Below are 23005 nucleotides of genomic sequence, written 5' to 3' on the forward strand. Positions count from 1 at the left end.
TCAAGACAGTGGGATAGGTTATGTGTTACCACTTGCGGTTTGCCTGGAAAATTTTTATCCTTGAAGATTGAACTCCATTTGGAATGAAATCTTCTGTTGCCCATGTAACGAGTTAATTTCTTCCTCCCCTCTTCTCTCTTTGTAACTGACTTATAGTTCCATCCCAGTATTTATTGAAAATTGCTTAAGGAAAAGGACTTTGCAGGGGTGCCTGGGTGGCTCAGTCTGTAAAGCGTTGAACTCTTGATTTCAGCTCAGGTCATGATCTCACGGTTTGTGGGATTGAGCCCCGCCGTCCAGTTCTGCACTAACAGCGTGGAACCTGCTTAGGATTCTCTCTGTCCCTCTTCTGCCTGTGTGCACCTTCTCTCCCTCCCTCCCTCTCTCCCTCCCTTCCTCAAAATAAATAAATAAACTTTATTTTTTATTTAAAAAAAGTTTTTTTTAATGTTTATTTATTTCTGAGAGAGAGAGAGACAGAGCATGAGCAGGGGAGGGGCAGAGAGAGAGGGAGACACAGAATCTGAAGCAGGCTCCAGGCTCCCAGCTGTCAGCACAGAGCCTGACCCGGGGCTCGAACCCACGAACTGTGAGATCATGACCTGAGCCGAAGTCAGACACTTAACCGACTGAGCCACCCAGGCACCCCTGAACATATTATTTTAAATGTCTCCAAATGTTCTTTCCTTCATCCATAAAATGACAGTGTGGCAGTGGGATGCATGAGGTTATGCTGTATGACAAATGATCTCAAAAAATGACACTGTCTTATAATGACAAAAACGTATTTCCTTGCTCATGCTAAATGCCTGTCAGGGACTGACTGAAGCTCTGTTTGAGCTGTCTCTACGTCCGAACTTCGATCGTAGAAGAAGGGGAAAATTAGAGATGGAGAAACCCTGCTGTCCAGAAGTCATACCTGTCATTTCTGCCCACATCTCATTGGCCGTTCAAGTCACATGGCTACTCCTGAGTTTAGGCAGAGATGGTAACATCCCCATAGGGAGGGAAGCCACTTCAGGAGATGAGGGGTCAGAGGAGGTGCATGTAGGGCCCACCCCACCCCCACCCCCCCCACCCCCGCCCTGTGCTCATCTGCAGAGGACGCCGTTTTGTGTGTGCACGTTTGTAAGATGCCCAGGAGTTTGCTGTCCTTCTCTGCATCCCCAGTCCCAGAAAGTTAGTTTCATGTTGACTAAATACTTGCTGTGAGCAAGTCCATACCAAGCAATTGTGACTGGAGCAATTAAACCACAAGAACATTCTTCTTAGTATGCCACCTAACACTTGAAACAGAAGTTACCTGAAGTTAGCCTTTGAATGATGAGACCATAAAGAAATGAGAAATATGTCTTCAACCTCTGCCTCCCGGTCGCAGCCCTTAATTATTTGTGTCAGGTTTGAGAGAAGCCGATAGGACAGCCTTTGCTGAGTGCTCGGTGTAATCAGACTGCACTTTTCCCCATTAAACTGATCAAGTGTTGATTTGTTCTTTTAGTGTTTAGAAGACTCAGTGTTGTTTTGTTTTAATAGAAAACAAGGCAACTATATGTATATTGTTTGTTTGTTTTTTTAGGCTATTACCTGTTCATGTTGCATGGTGTTTAAAACACAACAGATTTTACTGTGAGTTTTCCTCTTTGCCGTTTTATCTTAAATTTTGCACAGTAAAATTGACTTAGTCATGTATGTTCAAGTTTTCATGAATTTTCACATACATACAGATTCATGAAACCATCACTACCACAGTATATAAAAACCCCCTTGATGTCTTGGTGACGGCTGAGCGGAATAATAATTATGAAATAGAACAATGGCAACATCAGTTGAAGACAAATGTGTGTGTGATTACAACTCTTAGCATTCTGACATTAGTATTCATATACATTTTTATCTTTGTAATGCAAAGTCTGATTATTGACGATGACCCTTGTAATGGTAAAGAAGCATTGAAGTCCTTTTAACATTTCTGTGAAGGCTGATTAGAACAGAGGGCTCAACTTATATTAATGCAAATACTGCAAATGTTAACTCTTTGCAGTTTGGAAGTGAATTTCCTGTTATAATTAAGTTATAGATCAAATGTGAATTAGAATCTGTTCACAGTATCTAATCCTCCTCACTTGGGACATGAGGATTGGAAATGTTCTCTTCTTAGGCTCCCTCAATTGTCTTACTGCTGCTATTAAATGATACTTTATTTTTAGATTGCTGAGAGTAAATGTAGGTGCTGGTAATTCACTTAGTGGCTGTTACGGTGTCATTAATGAAGTAATGGATGACATATGACTCCGGTCTTATTTTATCTTGACTTACATGACTTTGGGAGTATTGAAGGTGACTCCGGAAATAGGATCTCCTAGAACACAGGCATTGCTGTTTTGACCTTTACCTAGAAGTCTTTGTAGGGCTTCCTCTAAAATAATTCATGTTGACTAACTAATTGGCTCATCGAATCATTCGTTCATTCAACTATAACTTAAGTATTTAAGGGCCAGGCATTAGCGAGGATATGGGGAGATGCAGGGAATAAATAAGATACATCCTTGGGGTGTGAGCATGTATGGCAGAATTACAGGACAGGGAACTAAGTGCTGATAGGAGCCTGTACAGTGTGCTCTGGCATTGACAGTGGAGCACCCAGCTCCTTGGAAGAGATACTTAGAATAGCAAAGTATTGCTACAGCAGGGTGAGCGTAGAAGATGTTACGCCAAGTGAAATAAGCCAGACAAAAGGGACAGATACTGTAATGATTTCACTTATATGAGGTGCCTAGCAGAATAGTCAGGTTCATACACAGAAACTAAATGGCGACTACCAAGGGCAGGGGGAGGGAGGCATGGGGAGTGATGTTTATGGGCACAGAGTTTTCAGTTTGGGATGATAAAAAAGTTCTAGACATGGATAGTGGTGATGGCTGAATAGAACATCATGAAAGCATGTTAATGTCATGGAATCATACATTCAAAAGTAGTCAAAATGGGAAATTCTATGTTACATATATTCTGCCACAATGAAACAACAACAAAAAAATAGGAACCAAAAAATGATCAGTTATACTCCCCACCCCCCAGCTCTTCTCTTTTTAAGGGAAGTTTTTTTAAAGAATTTTTTAACATTCCCTCTCCATCTTTTGCATCTGTTGTAGTTTTTCCTAAAAAGATTTTATATGTAACAGCTAATCTCTGTCAGATTTATGCCATTAGATTGTGTTGCAGAAGTCCATAAGTATGGATGAAACTTGCTTTACTACCTTTCAAGCTAATAAATATTCAGAACGTTTGAGGTACTTTTGTACGAAATGGCATATTTAATAAATTCTACATCCCTGTATTTTATTTAATTGAAAAAAAAAGCCTACGTACTTCAACATGAATGACCCTTGAGAACGTTATAAGTGAGAGAAGCCATTTCCAAAAGACTGATGGTTCTATTTACATGAATTGTCCAGAGTAGGCAATTTGTAAAGCCAGAGAGTAGACTGCTGGTTGTTTCGGACTGGGGGGAGGGGGTTGTGGAAAGGGGAAAATGGGAAGATTTGGGATTCGTTTTAGGGGGAATGAACCAATTCTAAAATTAGATTTTAGATGGCTGCACCATCCTGTGAATATACTAAAAAACATTTAATTGCACACCTTTTTTTATAGGTCAATTGTATTGCATGTGAATGATATCTCATATAAGCTTTGTTTGCAATGCTTAAAGGAATGGTTTAATTTATCTTTTTTTGAAGTATCTTTTTGCTTTTTGCTTCCTCATATGTCTTAGGTTAGTTGAAAACAATGTAGCACTGTCAAGATTAGCTTTTTAAATATGCATATGCTTTCTAACAAAGCTACAACCTGAGCAGACTTTATGACTGGTAACCATCAAAATGAATGCACAGACATCTGAATACGAGTATTAGTACATTTTGTGCACTCACACGCTGAGTCACTTTGTTAAACTGGTAGTGCACATATTTAAAACCAGACGGAATATGATGATTCATTTGATGACTGCAGAGCAACAGAAATGACACATATCTTTTAAAGATGTACCCGTTATAGGATTGCTTTTAAAAATGGTCTGTTTTCATCAAGTCATTACGTTTTCTTTGCTTTTTAATTTCATAAAAAAAACTAACAAACATTGAGACGATTACCAGCTTGTGAAAGGAGAGCTCCAAAGAAAAGCACTAGGTGGAAATACTGTTTCATTGATTTGGTTAACCATTCTGTAATCCCTGCTTCTAAAGTAGTCACCGTCTAGATGTTAAGCAGCCTTGATACATTAGCCCCTAAAGTGTAAGTGACCTTATATTAAAAGAGATACATGGGGCGCCTGGGTGGCGCAGTCGGTTGGGCGTCCGACTTCAGCCAGGTCACGATCTCGCGGTCCGGGAGTTCGAGCCCGCGTCGGGCTCTGGGCTGATGGCTCGGAGCCTGGAGCCTGTTTCCGATTCTGTGCCTCCCTCTCTCTCTGCCCCTCCCCCGTTCATGCTCTGTCTCTCTCTGTCCCAAAAATAAATAAACGTTGAAAAAAAAAAAAAAAAGAGATACTGTTTCCATACTAGTTGCTACCACAGCTCCTCATACACACCCCCTCGTGTGCCCACATAACCAACTCGCATACTTGCCCACCTACTTGGACTCACAGCCAGCTCAGAACGCAGGGTTTGCTCATGGCTGCCATTTTTTTGTTAGCCACATTTTGAACTAAGTGCCCTCCCCCGCCCCCACTTATTCCTTTGGTTAACCTGGGCCCCACATTTATAATTAATTTATAAATTAATTGCATTTATAAACTACTTGCCTAAGAAAACGCATTGTGATTCCAACCTAAAGCTGCAACTGATTTTTAGATATATAACCCAATGGGGAGGGGGTGCTACCTATGAAATGCCTCATTTTTACTTTATATTTACTTATATATTAACATAGAATTTTTCACTTCCAGAAATTAAGGCTGGCCAATCATATGTTTGTTTACCTGCTTGAGTCCAACCATTACTATTTGAACATTTGTCTTCCTATCAAACAGCACACACATTTTAAATCTCTTTCTATGGGGGCGCCTGGGTGGCTTAGTCGGGTAAGTGTCCAACTTCGGCTCAGGTCACGATCTCACGGTTGATGAGTTCGAGCCCCGCGTAGGGCTCTGTGGTGACAGCTCACAGCCTGGAGCCTGCTTCGAATTCTGTGTCTCCCTCTCTCTCTGCACCTCCCCGACGTGTGCTCTGCCTCTCTCTCCCTCAAATGAATAAACATTTAAAAAAATTTAATCTCTTTCTATGTATGTTCATGTGGTTTTAACCCATATCTATATTTATATGTTTGGTTGTATACCTAGCAGTAGCCGTTGTGGGGATCCAACGAGAAGGGCAAGATAGTTATTTCCTCCTCTCAGAGAGCCTCCCTCTTGGAGATCGATGACCGTGGTGCAAGGTGGGACCAAGAAAGCACTTGGGTAACAGCAGGAGCAGTTGCTGAGGCGTCAGAGAGGAGGAAGTAATCTCTGGCTCCAGAGAACCTGTAACAATAAGCTGAACCTTAGAAATAAGGGAAGAATTTTGAAAGGTGAAGAAACCGAAAGGTCCTTCACCAACATGCAGAATTCTTGAGAAAAGGAATAGACCTAAAACCAGAACAGAAAATATCTACTCTGTCTCTTCGGGGTACATGAATCTGTGAAGTCCTAATTCTTTCAGTGGGAGAAATACAGACTTTAAGTAAGGGGTAAGTTTATTTTTATTTTGTGTTCTGGCGCCTACCATTCTAAAACATTGCCGGGCCTGTAGCATGAAGCTGAGGGTAATTACTAGTGGGCCATGAGAGCCCACGGGAAAAACTCACCGCGTTCATCCTCCTTGTTTGCTATTAACGTTTCAATTTGTAAGTTGTCGTACTGCGACAGGCCAGTAGTTCACCCGGAGCAGGGTCCTTTTGTAGCAGGCCACCCTGAGGGTTTCCAAGAGAAACTGCACTCCCCTTTCTGGCCCAAGGTCATGCTCGCTGGGAACCACTTTCTAATTTATTGTATGCACATCAGCGCAAGTTAAACCTCCTTCACTTACTAGTTACAGGAACCAGCTCATTGAAAAGCTGTTCCCAGGTTACCATTAATCTGGATGAAAATGTGTTACCAGGAACTTTAGAAACTATTCAAGGCAGAAAGAAGAGTATTAGATAAATTGGTCTGTTGAGGGCTTACATGTAAACACGTACTGAATTATTTTATTTTCCCAGTATCCCTAGAAGGTGGGTCGGCCACTCTCTCTGTCTTACAGATAAGAAAACCGAGGCACAGAGAAGGAGAGTGAAATTTCATTCCCTGCATTATGTTCCTTGTTAAAGTGTCACTTTTTATCACAGTAGGTATGTTGAAGGTTGGCCAACGCAGGGTCCTGCCCCTTTAGTAAACACACACTTTTGTTACACTGTGGATCTTGATGTTCAGCTGCAAAAGACCTGGCCAGCAGAGAAGCATAGCAGAAGGCCAGCCTGTATGCGGCAGGGTGTGTGATGATTAGCGTCGCCTGACGCGGCCTCCTGTGCCGCTCGTGCTGAAGAGCCTACTGGCTGAGTACCCAGCCAAGAAACATGACAGTTTTGTGAACAGATAATATGTTAGGCATTCGTTTTTCTGTTGAATAAGAAAGTCTTCAACTCCAGCTCTAATGTATATGTCTCTATGGACACGTATCTGTCTTTCCAGATAGATAGAAGACAAGGTGTGTATACCTATTAATTTCTAGTAGAGAAAGTATGGAGAAAACATTCCAAGGAGTCCTGTTATTTGGCTATTTGAATTTCTTGATCCAAAATGATTTTTTTAAACGACTAGGCTGCTATTAAGAAGGTGGCCGATCCGAGTCCATTGCTCTATTCTTGCACATTCCTAAAAGCCCTGATGTTCACAGTTGGTGGAAAGAAAGTGGAGACACGCAGGGCATGGTTAATACATATGCATGACTGACCCCTAAAGAGCTAGGAGGTGACTCTACAGAAGTAGCTGGCTCTCAGACTCCATAGATCCTCAAAATACTGTTGTAAGGATGAAATGAAATAACACATAGGAAAATGCAGTATTTCGAAAGCTAAAAATCACTGGTTGCATGCAGGTTATCAAGGAGCAGCTCCTTTCTCAACATTTTTACTTCTTGGTCTCTTTGTACACGCCCTCTCCCCCTGCGCCCTCTTCTCCCCCTTCCGCCAGGCTCCAGGTGATGAGCCAGTGGCAGGGGGCAGTTGGGGAAGGACCGAATCCGTCTCGTGTTCTTACTGCTTTCGTAAATGGCCACATTCACTCAACTTCCCTTGTATCACTCTTTTCCCTGCCCACCTTTGTACCCTCTGAGGGATTTTAAGACACTCTCTGCGCTTCCTAATTTGCTTCGCTCCACTTTGCTCTACCTTTGCAAAATTGGATCATCTTCCTGTTCCTCCCTTCTTACACACTCTACATCTAGCTATCAGCCGGCCAACTGGTTAGCTTCATTGTGTGATGCTGTGTCTTTTGCATAGTAGATACTCAGAAAATACGTGTTCATTAACTAGCTGAAAAAGAAACAGGTGAGTTACATATTCCTTCTTCTCTTTCGGCATTAAAAAAAAAAAGTGTTGACTGGCCTTAAATTTGGAGATTTTATCCAAGCTCACAGGATTGTAGGGCCTCAACTGTTTAACTCTTGGTGTTTTTCCTGCTAATGTAGCAAGGCAAAATAATAAAACTTCTTTGAGGCAAGGGAGTGTTTATTTTGAAAGACTCAAAAATCTTCCTCTTTAGACATCCATGAGTTTACCTTTGTTTGGTCACCTAACAGAGACGATCAACATGAAGAAGCCACGCTTGCGTGGAATCCTCTGAAAGTAACATTAAATTTCCAAATGTCATCAGAGAGTATTGCCAGTCGACACTCGCTTGAAGAGCCTGGGTGATTGGTCTGTTTTCAGCTGTGTTCATTTGATTGCCCTTGTGAGTGTTGATCTGAAGGGAACCACTACCTGATTCCTTAAAATGATTAATGTTTTCTCCTTCCATTTTTTTTTTTTTTTTTTTTTTACAGGAAATGGCAAAAATCCTTAATCATCCCAGAGTCTATGCTTTTCTGCACATACCGGTCCAGTCTGCCTCTGACTCTGTACTCACGGAAATGAGAAGAGAATACTGCGTGGCCGACTTCAAAAGAGTGGTGGATTTTCTGAAAGAGAAGTAAGTCTGTTAGTACTTAAGAAAATAGCCATTGCTTTCGAAAGCATGTGGCAAAAATGCACTTACTGTAGCCACAATTAAAGGCACCAGAGGGAGGGCAAGAGTTTTGAAGCTTTCCGGGCCTTTCAGTTTCCTTAGGGACCCTTGATGCGGTTTCTTCTTATATCCATCTCCCCTCTGTTCACAAAATACCATTAATTTGTGTGAGATTGCCACAGTCTGTCCAAGGTAACACGCATTGCAGTCATCTTTCTACCTGACCTCATAGATGAAAACTGCGTTGGCTTTGCTTAAATCTCCTTTAATGTGGCTTTTTGAGGTTGTGAGCTGGGCCCGATGTGGAGATCGGCCAACTCATGTCACGGCGGAGTGGATAATTTCCTCCCAAGTAGCGTTTTTTGAAGAGTATCTGGAACGTTCTTGCTTTTACCCGCTTACCCCTGAAGATCACTTGGAGAATTGTGATGTATAAGGTGGTTTTGGGATTCTGTGTTTTTAAAGTTGAAATTGCTGTTGACCAAAATTAAGGCATATTTACACAATCTTAGACATGAATGATCATTTTGTTTCCACAGAAAACACTTGCAGCCCATAATTATATTCTTCAAAACCCTACTTCTCATCATCACCAAACGTTGACTGCCTTCTGTGATTATACACGGCAGGAAATAGCAGGGCCGGCCAAGGTCATACGAAACCTTCTCAAGTCTGGGGCACTGCTCTCCCCCGTGGCGATATGTCATTTTTCCGGGTGTATCTGTGGCATGCGTCTTCCTACTTTCCATAATTTTTTTCCATGATTTTTTCCTCTGTTGTTTCTCTTAATTAAGATACAACTTTTTGTTTCCATCTTCTTGTTTATAATTATATACCTTTGTACCATGTCGAAGTGCTACATGGGTATGATTGCTTTATACAAACTGTGAGCGGTTATTTTTTCCACCTTCAATTAGTGACTTATCCTGACTACGTAGAAATCTTTTTACATCTTTTTGCTTGTTCTATTTACTTTCTCCTTCCTCCCTCATCTTTCCTTTATGTCTTTCTAATTTTTTTTTTTCCACCTCTAGGCATCTTGATTATCCTAACCACTAGAAATAAAGACCCTTGTGTGCATTCAAACAAACACAGCTAATTGTTCGAATATTCAAATCAGCGAATAGAAGGCATATTTATTCTAGGATTTCGTAATTGTAATCGTTAAATATATACAGCCTTCAAAGTAGAAAGCAGAATAATGACAGATCTGTACCATCCATAGTAACTTTCTGCTCTTGAACAGAATGGAGGTCAAGGCTGAAGTGTGAGAACTTTTATGTTAGGTGTCTGTTAAGTTCCCCTGTATCTCTCCTTTGCGTTCATTCTAGCTTATTGTAGGTAAACTTGCCTCCTGTGAGAGAGTCCTTTTGGGCACGTTGGCACTGGTGAATGGAATGTTTTCAAAATTGCAGATAAATTGTTGCACCTGTGAAATTTCTTGCCTCTTGCTTATTACTAGGGCAGTGGCAAATAATGTGTACAATTCATACCTGTTGCACAAGATTTTGCCAAGTGGAGACATGCATCCTGTTGTGCAGAGTAGACTAGAACACTTTCCAAATAGTTTGTTGCATTAATGTGATTCAGTGAGGTTAAGGAATCAACACCTCTCTTTCTCCTCCACTTGGGTGAGTGCTGACTCAGTTGTTTGGGGAATTACTGTGGCTGCCTAACTGGGCAACAATTTCACAATAAGTGCTAGCCTTTTATGTTGTTCCAAAGGTGGCCCTCTTAAATCTGTTGCATCTTGAACAGTTTCAACAGCATCCATGAGGTATAGAGAGGTGAACAGATGATCACATCAAAGTGTTAGAGAATAGGCTCTTGCCTTTATTCATGGGTTAAACTCATTGTCCTTTTTTTGGATTCTGAATTACCCTGAGGCATCTTTGTTGTAGCTTTTCTAGAACTACCCTGCTGTCGGAAAGATCCCAGAACGAAGTACTCTGCCTGAGGATCTCTAGTGTTTCCATTGCTGGAAGTATCAGAGATCCCTGGAGAGGATATTGGAGATGCCTGGAGAAGACGCCCCCATCCCACACCCATCCATCCACAATGTCAGTCTCAAGTAGTGTGAATCACTGAAATGGTAGAGTATGGGTCTAGATAGCATCTCTGAAACGTTGTTTTTTATTAAAACTCTGTGTTGTATATGTACAGCGAGGGCAGAAGCAACCTCGGTGTACAAGTTCATACTTAGATTTTAACTTACGAGATGTGTTGGAAAAATGTAGAAGGCAGACAGTATGGTGCCCTGATACAGAGAGCAGATGACTGAGAAAAGTTACAGGTACTCTTCAGAAAAAAAGAAGAAATCAAATCCCCACGACTAATCACGTGATCCTTGCATGGTTTTACACAGTTCATCAGAACCATAAAATTGTGTATTTTGTCCATTCTGCCCTGTTGCTTGTGAAGAAGCATACAGCACTCTCTCCTGCACGGACAGTGGGGTCCACCTGTGCTCCTTAGTAAAAACGTGTTTCCTGTCCTTTCAGGAAGGTCCACCCACCCAGGGAGTACTTTTCAATTGTAACAAATATTTAGAAATAAATGAAGTAAGGGGATTCTTCTGTGATGTTTTGCTTATTTTTCCCTATAAAAACTAGATGGCTTTATGCCAAGTAGAGGAGTGCTTGTTGGAAACACCAAAGTCTCAGGGATTTCTGTAGCACTGCTGGTCTGGATAACTGATCCGGCACAAATTGCTTTGTCCAGTGTTTAATCAGAATTCAATAAAATACTGTCTTTTTTCGAAGGAGGACCTCACACTGTCATTTTGCCATTTTGTGCATTCATAAAATGACTGTGACTTAAAATGACTTGTTTGGTGCTTTCCTCTTGCAGCTGCTTTTTAAACTCCTGTATTAATGTCTTCTTTCCTCTGAAGCTTTTGAAGCCCTTTTTTTCCTAGTGAGCCTTTAATAGATGAGAATCTTGATTTTTTTTCTCCATGAGTATGAATCTTCTCATAAATTCATGTTACGAATAAGGAACAGAGCACATCCTAATCTGTCTCGTCAAAAAAAAATCCAATTTTTAAAAATTTTTTATTATTTTTATTTTTTTTTAACGTTTATTTATTTTTGAGACAGGGAGAGACAGAGCATGAACAGGGGAGGGTCAGAGAGAGCGGGAGACACAGAATCTGAAACAGGCTCCAGGCTCAGAGCTGTCCGCACAGAGCCCCACCTGGGGCTCGAACTCACGGACCGCGAGCTCATGACCTGAGCCGAAGTCGGCCGCTTAACCGACTGAGCCACCCAGGCGCCCCAAAACATCCAATTTTTAAAACAACCTATAGCATTTAAGACAGAAGTCCAAACTGTTTAAGTCTACCTGAAGCTACAGGGGCTTTTAAACTACTAATGCAGCGATATTTATGACTCCCTGTTTCTGAAACGCAGAGAGGTGAAAACTCTTTAATCAATTTTCTTTACCATTGAAACCGGCCCATGTGATTAGCTGGGAGCAGCAGAAGTTTACTTGTGAGCCCGCGTGAAGTTGATTCATTATTCTCTGCAGTTGTTTGAAAGTTGGCAACTGTTCCTGCATTGGAGATAACCTGGTGGTGCTGGCACGTGCTGAGGCATATGGGGATTTAGTAAATCACGCAACCTTTGCAAAGAAAAGTGTCTACATTGCTTAATGTACTAATTTAAAACAGCTGGTCGTGAGCAGACGATCCTATGACTTAAATTATTCTATTCAGATTTATTAATCCAGTTGGAAAATTAAGTTGATGTTTTTATATGAATGGGTAAGATGATTCCTTGAAATGTGTAATGGGATTTGGAGGGATACGCAAGCAAACTATACCACCCAGGTGCCATTCTGGTTCCAGAAAGATTGGTGTCTTTATGATTTTCAATAAATACCTCATGAGTTTTATTCCTTTTATTAGTTGGCACTGAACTGGTTTTTCTGTTACCTTTTTAAGATATTGCTGGAATTTTTTCAAAAAGTATAAAATTGTATTTTTTTCATGTTATTTTGAAAGAGTTAACTTCCTAATGAGAGGGTTTTTCACTTTGGTATGTTGAAGGTGATATACTTAGGGTTCCTGGGGCGTTGGGACCTTGGACACGGACTTTAATTGGGCCCCCCTCCTTTGAGCAGTAAACTCAATCACTTCCCCAACATAAAACCGTATATTCACATATATTCACAAAATGACAACACATAGAATTCTTCCCTCAGGCATATGTTCTCGTGCTGAGGAAAAGAATCTCTGAGTCCTCAAATTCACACATTAAAGTGTGAAAGAAGATGAAGGAATGTCCTGTTGATAGATACATTTTAAGACATGAAAGAGTTTATATGTTAGAAGATCTCTTTGTTTCCACAGATTATTTTGTTGGAGGTCCAGGGGCCTTTTGGTTTATGTTAACCAGACCTTAAACCTGGGAGACCGGGTCCATCTCCCTTACCCCATAGCTGCATTTTGAATGAATTAACGACCAGTTATGTTTTCACCTGCTAGTTGCATAGATCTTAAGTTGTACCTTCCTGTAGTGTCTTTGTGTTGACTAAAAATGACACAATATTATCCATTCTCAGAATTTGCTGTAATCATTTGTCAATGTGCTGTGTAATTCTGGGCCAATTTGTCATGTTGCTTGTAGAATATTAACCCTTTAGCATCGTGATATCCATTCGCACCCCTGAGTTGACTCTACCCAGAGATTGCCCAGTGAAATGCCATAGCCAGTAACCAATGAGCACTCGGGGTAAAAGGGAACCTTTCAGCAGGGAGGACTCACCAGAGGGGAGGTACAGCCTTGCAGAGAAAGCTCTGTCCTCCCATCTCTCTGCTGTGGACTCAGGCAGTAAAGGGGCAACGAGGACACAAAGCCGGGATCACTGTGGCAGGTTGATTTCTGTAAGTGAGTCACAGAGTTATCTCACACTGCCCAGCCTATCCTGTGACCTACTTTTCCAGTCTGTCTGAAGGGGGAAAAAAAAAACAAAAACAAAATGATGCTAACTCATTAACGTCTTGAGTCCCATTTCTTTCTTTCGTTACTCCCAATCATCCATGTGTCCATCCTGGAACACAGTCTGATGAAGGAACGTTGTGCTAAATTTGTATTTTATTCTGGTTTTTATATCTAGCTTTATTCCTAGTGGCTTGGACACCTGAGCAGCAATATCTGTCAGAATAGAGGAAAAGAAATTGCGGGAAAAAAAAAAAAAAGAGAGAGATTTGGCAAGGACTAGGTAATTAAGTTTTCTTCCACATGCATTCCCAGATTCCCAGATGTGTTTCTATTCACTGAATAACCGCCTCCCAAATAATTTAGGCAAAATACTTCCCTCAAAGTTGTTTTCTGACTTTATTCCATCATTTCTAATATCTTTAACTAGGTTGTTATCTTGGGTGTCCGTGAGACCTTGTTCGCTATTTTATCTCTTGTCGGACGGACCTCTTTTTGAAATAGTGACATTCTATTGTCTTCCTCTCCCTGCCTTGCTACTTTTACATTTTTTCAAAAGAATGAATAAGTATTATTGGAACAGTTATGTAGCAAGAAAACACTTTTTCTTTTTTTGACATGGTATTATATTTACATTTGGAAGATACTGACATCATGTGCTAAATACTGCATTATTGTAGGATTACTCTACACGTGATTCATTGGTTTGAAAGTAATTACATCTTCTATTGGTGCTTTACATTTTCTGTCTAGCCTGGTCAGGAGAGAAATCTCATCATTCCTAACCTCTGTCTACCTTCTATCGTTCCATTACAATGCAATCGTGTTATTCCTTTCAGAAATAACACAGAAGAGAAGCTTCTTTCCCTTAATCCTTTGTACATTCTCTCTACCTCAGTGTTTTGTTGTAAACGTAAGGGTCGAGTCGCATAGTATGACAACATGTACTGATAGTAAGCATTTTTCCTTTCATTGATAGAGTGCTTTTCATATTCCACAGGGCTCACATGTTACATCATGATGTAGTCACAGAAGTATGTAAGATAGGTATTTTTAGTCTCCACTTTAATTTTTTTTAATGTTTGTTTAATTATCTTGAGAGAGAGAGCATACAAGCAGGGGAGGGGCAGAGAGAGAGAGAGAATCCCAAGCAGGCCCCGTGCTGTCAGCACAGCGTCCGATAAGGGCCTTGATCTCACAGACCTTGAGATCATGACCTGAGCTGAAATCAAGAGTCAGACACTTAACCGACTGAGCCACCCAGGCGCCCCTAATCTGCACTTTTTAAAGTGAGCATCAGAGTTCAGACTGGCTAAAAAGACTTGGTGAGAGCCCACAGTGATTTAATGCATAATAAAGTAGGTCTTCAGTTTCTGCTGCACAGCAATCTTCCTAACAATGATATTGATTCAATCACTCATTTTTTTTTTTTATTTATCAGTTTTGTTCTCAGCTCTGTAATAAATGCAACAATATCAATACCAATAGTAATACTTAATATGGTGATAATAATAAAGCCAGTGGCTAATATTTTTAAGTTGTACTTTTGTGCCAAGCACTGCTCTAGGGCAGTGACATATGTTCGCTTATTTAATCCTTAAGTCCCAAGGATGTTAAGTAATTTTCCCATGGTCAGGCAATCACTAATCAGTGATAGAAACTCAGTGAAAACTCAGATCCTGTGATGCCTGAGCAGCTCAATCATTGTGCTGTACTGTTGTGCTAATCTAAGGCACAGTGCTCTAGCGATGGGAGACAGTAAGGTGGACTCGACACATAGTAATGAAGTAAAATTTACAGTGCTTCTAAGGGAAGGTGAGAAAGGTATGCACGAGTGTCAAGGATGGTGTTTTATCCCAAAACCTAATAGAAGAGGGAAAATGAGAGGAAGGAAGAATTTGGATAGAAAAAATGAGTTCGGTTTGGGACATACTGAATTTGCAATACCTGTATAGAAAATCCAGGGGAGATGAGAACTGGGAGATGAGAACTCAGTCATTTAAGCGTCCAACTCTTGATTTTGGCTCAGGTCGTGATCTCATGGTTCATGGGATTGAGCCCCACGTCAGGCTCTTCGCTGACAGCATGGAGCCTGCCTGGGATGCTCTCTCTCTGTCTCCCTTTCTCTGCCCCTCCCCTGCTCACACGTGCACTCTCTCCTTCTCTCACTCAAAGTAAATGTTTAAGAAAAAAAAAAGAAAGAAAAGAAAACCCAAGGGAGAGCCCCTGTAGACTATACAAAAGGTGGGCTAAGAGCCCAGGAAGGAGATGAGGATGTAGAGATACATGTTTGTGAGTAATTAGCTTTTGAGTGGCCGATGAAGCTGTGGGTGATGGGATCATCCAGCAGAAAGAAAATGGAAGGCTAAGAACAGGGGATTCGGGAAGAGTGGCATTTGGGTGATAGAAGGGGTGAGGGGATCCTGTGATAAGGGTGAAAGGCAGGGTCAGGCCCATGTAGGGGAAGACGAAGGAGGAAATGGCACCATGGAAGCCAAGGGACGTAGCAGTTTTAGGAAAGTGAAAATGATGAGGGTCAAAGGCCAGCTGGAGTTGCCTCTTGGAAGCGGGTGCTGAGCTAGGTGCTCTGGAGGAAAAAATAAATACTTCTTAGATGATTTTCTTTCCCCAATACCGTAAGTGCTCAAGAGCTGTTGAGATGTAGTAGTGTCTCTGTGGTCCTCTGTTGACTGCATGCCCAGTTCGGAGCACGGTGCTCAGTTTGTCCTCCTTGACCCCCTGACCCCCATTTTGCTATGCTGTGTGCACAGCATCCAGGGCCACAGGAGCAAGAGGCGGGGATGATACATATTGGCTGAATGCATGGTATTTACTCTGGAACCAGAGAGGTTAAGGCTTAGAGTACTACCTCTCATTCTATTTTAATTAAAGTTCTCTTCTCATAAACAAGAAAATCTCCTGTTCTTTGCAGAGAAACTGATCCATTCCCTTTGGTAGAACAGAAAACTCTTTATTCTTAAAGATTCTCTGTTCGGTGAACTCCTGCTGGCTTATAGCTAACAATAATTATAAAGCGATATGTATTCAGTGTATAATATGTCGGAAGCAATGTGCTAAGTACCTAAGTACTTTATGTGGATTGGCTCATTTAATTTTCACAATGGCTCATACCAGATGGGAAAATATTATTACCCCCATTTGACAGGTGAGGAAATTGAGGCACACAGCGACTTGGCCAAAGTTACTGTGCAGATACCTGCCAGAGTTCAGGTTCACGCTCCAGCCTGCGAACCTCCACGTGCTTTTCATTGCTGCTGTGGCATCTTGCCTTTCCAGATGGGGTCATTTTTAAAAACATTAGGGATGATCATAATTTTCTAATTGAGGATTGCACTGTATTGTTAGACAGAAAATTTCAGATTACACATACCTTCTTCCAAAACTTTACTACACCTTTCTCTAGTCAGTATCCCCTCCCTCCCTTTTGCTCTCACTCCCCAAGCAGGTGGAGAGCCTCTGCATAAACAGATGATGAGCTGTGTTTGATTGTGAGCACAGGGAAGAAGAAGTACAAGGAGATAATGACCGGTTTATGTGTCACAACATCTCTAACTATGAACTGCACAGTGTGTTCATCAAGTGTGTGTACAAGTCAAATAAAATGCTGTACTAATGGCGAGGTGTCACAGAGCTATCGTCCTACGTAATCTGCTGTGTGGCAGAAACTTTGTGAGGCCTAATTTCTGTGTCCTATTTACCCTTCCTTCCTAGAACCAAATGTATTCAGTGTCCAGCTCGAACCCCTGCCCGTGAGCAGTCTCTGTTCCTAACACTGATCATTTCATCACTTGCTGCTGGCACAGGGGATCCGTTACTCTGGTTACTCTGACTTCCCATCCTCATCCTTATCATCGTTCTCTGATGGACGTTTCCTGAACCCTCATTATTATCTAAGGCCTTATGTTCTTATCAAAACCCAGGAAGAAATCAGAGGAGCATAGCATATGCAGTGCGTGTAATTTGGAATGTTATACTAGACTTGGCAGGATTATCTGAAAGGTGCCATCACTAAGTCAGCAGCAAACAATGGGAAAAAGAGAGAGTGATGTAACCCACCATTGTTTTTAAAGATTGAATTTCAGACTATTAGGATCTGACCAATTTAAATTCTGGAAACAGGACCAAAAAGTCAATTGTGAATTGATGTTAATTTCAAAGGAGCCAAAGACTTGCATTTATTCAACTAATATTTATTGGATACAGACTGTGTGTCAGACACTTGTTGGGTGTAGAATATTAAGAGCTTGGTAAAACCTGATGACTGTCTTCTAGAAAATGACATTCTTTTTTTTTAATGTTTGTTTACTTTTTTTTTTTCTCAACGTTTATTTATTTTTGGGACAGAGAGAGACAGAGCATGAATGGGGGAGGGGCAGAGAGAGAGGGAGACACAGAATCGGAAACAGGCTCCAGGCTCTGAGCCATCAGCCCAGAGCCTGACGCGGGGCTCGAACTCCCGGACCACGAGATCGTGACCTGGCTGAAGTCGGATGCTTAACCGACTGCGCCACCCAGGCTCCCCAGTGTTTGTTTACTTTTGAGAGAGATTTACAGACAGAGCACAAGCAGGGGAGGGGCAGAAAGAGAAGGAGACCCAGAATCCGAAGCAGGCTCCAGGCTCTGAGCTGTCAGCACAGAGCCCAACATGGGGCTCGAACCCACGAACCATGAAATCATGACCTGAGCCGAAGCCGGATGCTTAACCAATTGAGCAACCCAGGCACCCCTAGGGACTGACATTCTTAAATCATGGTTAATATTATACACATACTTAGAGCCACTGTGTTTGGTAAGTATAGTAAAACCCCAGTATTAACTCTAGTATAGGGGGGCAGAGCTTAAGTGTTGATTATAGGCTTTCCATGGACAAGAAGGAAACACTGAATTACAGGTCTTACAGAAAACCAATCTCCTTTCTTTAGACAAGGATACTTCTGGTTTGATTTTGTTGATGATATAAAATCTATAGAGAAAGGGTTTACCTAAATTACACACGTGTACATGTGTATATTTGTATGTATAAAAGTTATAGTTCAGTTGTCTGAAAGTGACAGAAGAAAGTGATGGTATAAAGAAAGTGGAAGTTTTTCAGTCATGTAAATGAGGTCCAGAGCTAGGCAGTAGAGCTGCGTAAAGTTCCAGCATGTCAGGGATACAGGATATAGCTTTCATCTCATGGTCCAAGATGGCTGCTTAAGCGCCAGCGATCAAATTTACATTCCAGTCTGTGGGCAGGTGAGGGGCAAAAGAGGAAATGTGTTCTTCCCTTTTAAATACTTTCCCATAGTTACACATGTCACTGTGATTTTATCTAAATAGTCAGAACCTAGTCACATGTCTGCACTTAGCAGAAAGAAAGGCTAAGCAATGTAGTCTTTAATTTGAGTGGCCTTGCACCCATCTGAAAACGTCGGGGTCTGCTGAAAATAAGGGCAGGTGAGATAGTGGAGAACAATTAGTATTCTCCCACAGTCTCACTCTTTTGGCCACTCATTGCTATGTACAGAGTTGACCCACCCTAGCCCCATCCAGTTACCCTGTCCTTTTGTATATCCATGGTTTATGGTTGATGCTGTCCTTTTCAGAAGGTCCAAATGCAGCTGCAAAGTCCCCAAAGTCCCCATTTAAAATGGAGTAGAAATAAGATCATAAATTTTTGAAAGTCCCGTTTAATATTGGGGGAATGGGAAGCACCTATCAGCTATTATTCAGTGGAAATTACTGAATCCTGCTTTGTAGAATCATGACAACATTCTGCCCTAGCACTGAAGGACATTCTTTGTTACCTCATCTGAAGAGCCGTGACATCCCTCTGGGAAGGGATGGACCTTCTAGCTGATTGTCCTGTATTGCTCCGGTCTGCAAGGCCATATCTGGGTTGGGCATTAGAGAGAATGCTGTTCTGGCTGGATTCTAATGCTTCATGCCTGCTTCCTTCTGTTGCTGATTTCAGATCTGGAAGTTGCACAGATACGTACTCTGCAGACCATCATGGTACATCTTTTGCAACCCTTTTCCCTTAAAAATTTAGTATGCTTCTGATCTGTTTATTTCTTGTCGGTTCAATAAACAAGTGGAGTCAAAAGCATGTCCGGGCATAGCATTGAACCTGAAGACTCTATATGTTATTTATTGGCCTCTATCCTATGCCCTCCTCCCCCAACTCTGAATTTAGTGATGACTCCCTAGAGGCCATCTGAGACACTCATAATCCCACTGCTTCCAGGAAACTGGGCAAGTATATGGCGCGGCACATAATCTGTCTTAGGTAGGGATGGCATTGTAGCCAGTTCCTATAATTGGTTTGCTTGGCTTTTGCAAACTTGCAGACCTGAAAATCACAGGATTCTGAGTCAATGTAGATTATAATTCAAGGGAGATTTTTCTTCAATCTCAGTTTACAGTTGGTCACTCCTAGTCTGAGTTCTTTGTTGCTAAGAGCAAAAAGAAGGAGCAGGCTGATACTTCACATTCTGAAATTTGTTAGCACTTCTGCTGCTGTAGACTGAGCAACTATTGGTCTGTCTACTGAGGTTCAGCAGTTGACTCTTTGACCAAGTATTTTGCTAACATGTAACATTAATTAGCTTTCCAGTCTGCAGTAAGAGTACTTCCTACCTGCTGCACAGCTAAACTAATGCCATCCTTCTAGGTACTGTTACTTGTAGAATTCAACTTTAGGTAAATTTTGTCTGGGCTGTGAATGACCAAAAACAAAAAATAATATCACAAATAAGGGAGGTGTATATTACTCCATCACATAGGAAAAAATATATTTAGTAGGTGGTCAGTCATCTGGTGCTGGTGAGACGTAGCAAGGACCCAGGATTCTGTCTTGGTGCTCAGCTATCCACGAGTTCCGTGTCGTGGTCCATGGTGGCTGCTTAAAATCCATCCACTAATCTGCCTAGTAGCTAGTAAAAAGGAGAACGAGAAAGGTGTATCTCTCTCTCCTTCCCTATCTTTAAAGCTCATCTTGGAGCTGTATGTGACACTACCACTTATGTCTCTTAGAGTAGAAGATGGCCATCTTGAGGTGCAAGGGAAACTGGGAAGTAATAGTGTTTCTTCCAGACGTCCGTGTATCTAGCTAAAAATCTGCTTCTGTGGGAGATGAAGGGAATGGAAATGGAGGGGACACCAACAATCTCTGCCCCTGCATGTACTTTTAAAAAAAATTTTATTTATTTATTTGAGAGAGAGATAGAGCGTGAGTGGGGGAGGGGCAGAGAGCAAGGGAGAGGCTCCACGCTCTCAGCTCACAGGGCTCAAACTCATGAATCGTGAGATCATGACCTGAGCCGAAACCAAGAGTCGGGGAGGCCTAATCGACTGAGCCACCCAGGAGCCCCTACATGTACTTTTAAAAACATTCTCATGTTCCAGTTTGAGAACTTCCCCTAAAGAAGAATTCAATTTGTAGTTCTAATTCTAAGCATCGAATTTTTTTCTCTTGGGTATCATACCTGGTTTTGCACATGAGCCAGTTGATGGTCTTTAGTTTTTATTGTTGGTGGTGGTGATAGTGATTTCAGTTCTGACTTCAGTTTTTTAGCTTTGTATCTACTGACACAGCCTTATAAGCTAAACCATATTCGGACATATTATCAGTTGTTCTCAGTGATTATCAGAAAATACCATTTTATGAAAGACTTAAAGAAATGCCTGGGGCGCCTGGGTGGCTCAGTCAGTTAAGTGTCCGACTTCGGCTCAGGTCATGATCTCGCGGTCCGTGAGTTCGAGCCCCACGTCAGGCTCTGTGCTGACAGCTCAGAGCCTGGAGCCTGTTTCAGATTCTGTGTCTCCCTCTCGCTGACCCTCCCCTGTTCATGCTCTGTCTCTCTCTGTCTCAAAAATAAATAAAACGTTAAAAAAAAAAGTTTTTTTTAAAGAAATGTTACTTCTAGGGTTTTGGTTTTGTTTTATTTTGTTTTCTTTCTAATACCAAACAGGAGTCCATTTCACCACAGTTTTTTCTTGTCCTCAATGTCCTTTTAGTATGCACGTGGCAATGGCCTCAGCCTCGTGGAGAGCATTTCTTGTGTTTCTGTACCATGTGGGGCATCTCCCACCACTTAACTGCCTCCGTCACACTAGATCACAAAATACGTGCAAAGTCTTACGTGTATTTCTCCTGTGACCCTCCCCAGGTCTAGATGCCCAGAATGGTGGACGTGGCATTGCCAGAATTACTGAGCACTTTCATGTTACAAGAAATAGAAGAAAATAAACATTTTTCTTGTATTTGTCTGTGCAAACTTATTTCCCACCCGATATTTGCTCTGATTTGTGTGGGGTCCATGGCATGATGTGTCTTTGCTTTTATTTATTTTAAGTGTCTGAGATTCTTACAGGAATTTTCTCCTGATAAATTAATCTATTCTGATCAATGAAATCAATGGTTTCTCATTAATAGGCTTTAAAATGAACAGATTTTTCTTCCCGTATTGTTTAGAGAAAATTGGTTTTAGTCTAGCCATGTTGATAAGACCAAACATTAAGCTTTTTTTTTTTTTTTTAGAAAATACTGTTTTAATTGAACTGTGCAGTAATGACTCTTTTTCATATGCTTTCTCCTGATTTATTATGATTCAGACTTTTTAATTGTATGATTGGAAAACACATTATTCTTCTGAGTTTTTTTTTTTTTCTGGAAAAAAAATGTCATTGTCCAGTTTGTTCTAACTCTGATCAACTGTTCTAATGGGTTGTATTCTTTTTTCTCCATTTTAAATAAGTTGTGCTTTCAAGAATCATGATATAATTAAATTTTAAAGAGTTTTTCTACTTAGAAAATAGTCAGATTATATCTTAAAAACTTTTATAGTATAATTCCCTGAATTTTACTTAAAATGATTTAAAAAAAAAACTAAGTTTAATAGAAACCTCTTGAGAACTTTAAGTCTCCTGGTACACAGAGAGCTGAAAAAAAAAACAAGCAAACCCAAAAACAACTATTGATTAAATTTCAGTGAGTTTTAAAACGATAAAAGACATAATATTTTCCATTTTTGTTGGCTAAAATAAATCCCCATTTTTTCCAAATAAAGAAAAAACAACAAAAATACGCAAATTAACAGCCCTAGCGTAAAAATATTTACCCTGAGAGTCATGATTGTGTGTGTGCGTGTGTGTGTATGTGTATTAGTGCTAACTTTTTTCAAATAATATTTATATTAATTACTAATACTTGTTCGGCATTTAGAATGTTCCAGTCACAGGGCGCCTCGGTGCCTCTGTCGTTAAGCGTCCGACTTTGTCTCAGGTCATGACCTCACAGTTCATGAGTTCGAGTCCCATGTTGGGCTCTGTGCTGACAGCTCAGAGCCTGGAGCCCGCTTCGGATTCTGTGTCTCCCTCTCTCTCTGCTGCTCCCCTACTTGCGCTCGGTCTCTCTCTCCCTCTTTCAGAAATGAATAAATATTAAAAATGTATACATTAAAATGTTCTGAGAAAACTTCCAAACTCTTTCTATGAAGCCAGCATTACCTTGGTTCCAAAACCAGATAGAGACCCCACTAAAAAGGAGAACTATTGACCAATTTCTGTGATGAACATGGATGCAAAAATCCTCAACAAGATATTAGCCAACCAGATCCGACAATACATTAAAAAAATTACACACCACGACCAAGTGGGATTTATACCTGGGATGCAGGGCTAGTTCAATACCCACAAAGCAATGTGATTCATCACATAAATAAAAGAAAGGGCAAGAACCATGTGATCCTCTCAATAGATCCAGAGAAAGCATTTGACAGAATACAGCATCCTTTCTTGATAAAAACCATCAAGAAAGTAGGGAAAGAAGTAT

At 41.0% G+C, this 23005-nt stretch overlaps 1 protein-coding gene across 6 annotated transcripts in view; it reads left to right on the forward strand.

Moving 5' to 3' along the window:
• Positions 1-23005, forward strand: part of CDKAL1 (CDK5 regulatory subunit associated protein 1 like 1) — a 704834-nt gene that overhangs the window by 428611 nt on the left and 253218 nt on the right. For all 6 annotated transcript variants that reach the window (XM_027040405.2, XM_053223204.1, XM_015085900.3 and 3 more), the window contains one exon: positions 8049-8194. In XM_027040405.2, the coding sequence (XP_026896206.1) occupies positions 8049-8194 (146 nt within the window). The remainder of the gene's footprint in view (positions 1-8048; positions 8195-23005) is intronic.

The sequence above is a fragment of the Acinonyx jubatus genome, chromosome B2, assembly GCF_027475565.1.
Source record: "Acinonyx jubatus isolate Ajub_Pintada_27869175 chromosome B2, VMU_Ajub_asm_v1.0, whole genome shotgun sequence".
Lineage (NCBI taxonomy): Eukaryota > Metazoa > Chordata > Mammalia > Carnivora > Felidae > Acinonyx > Acinonyx jubatus.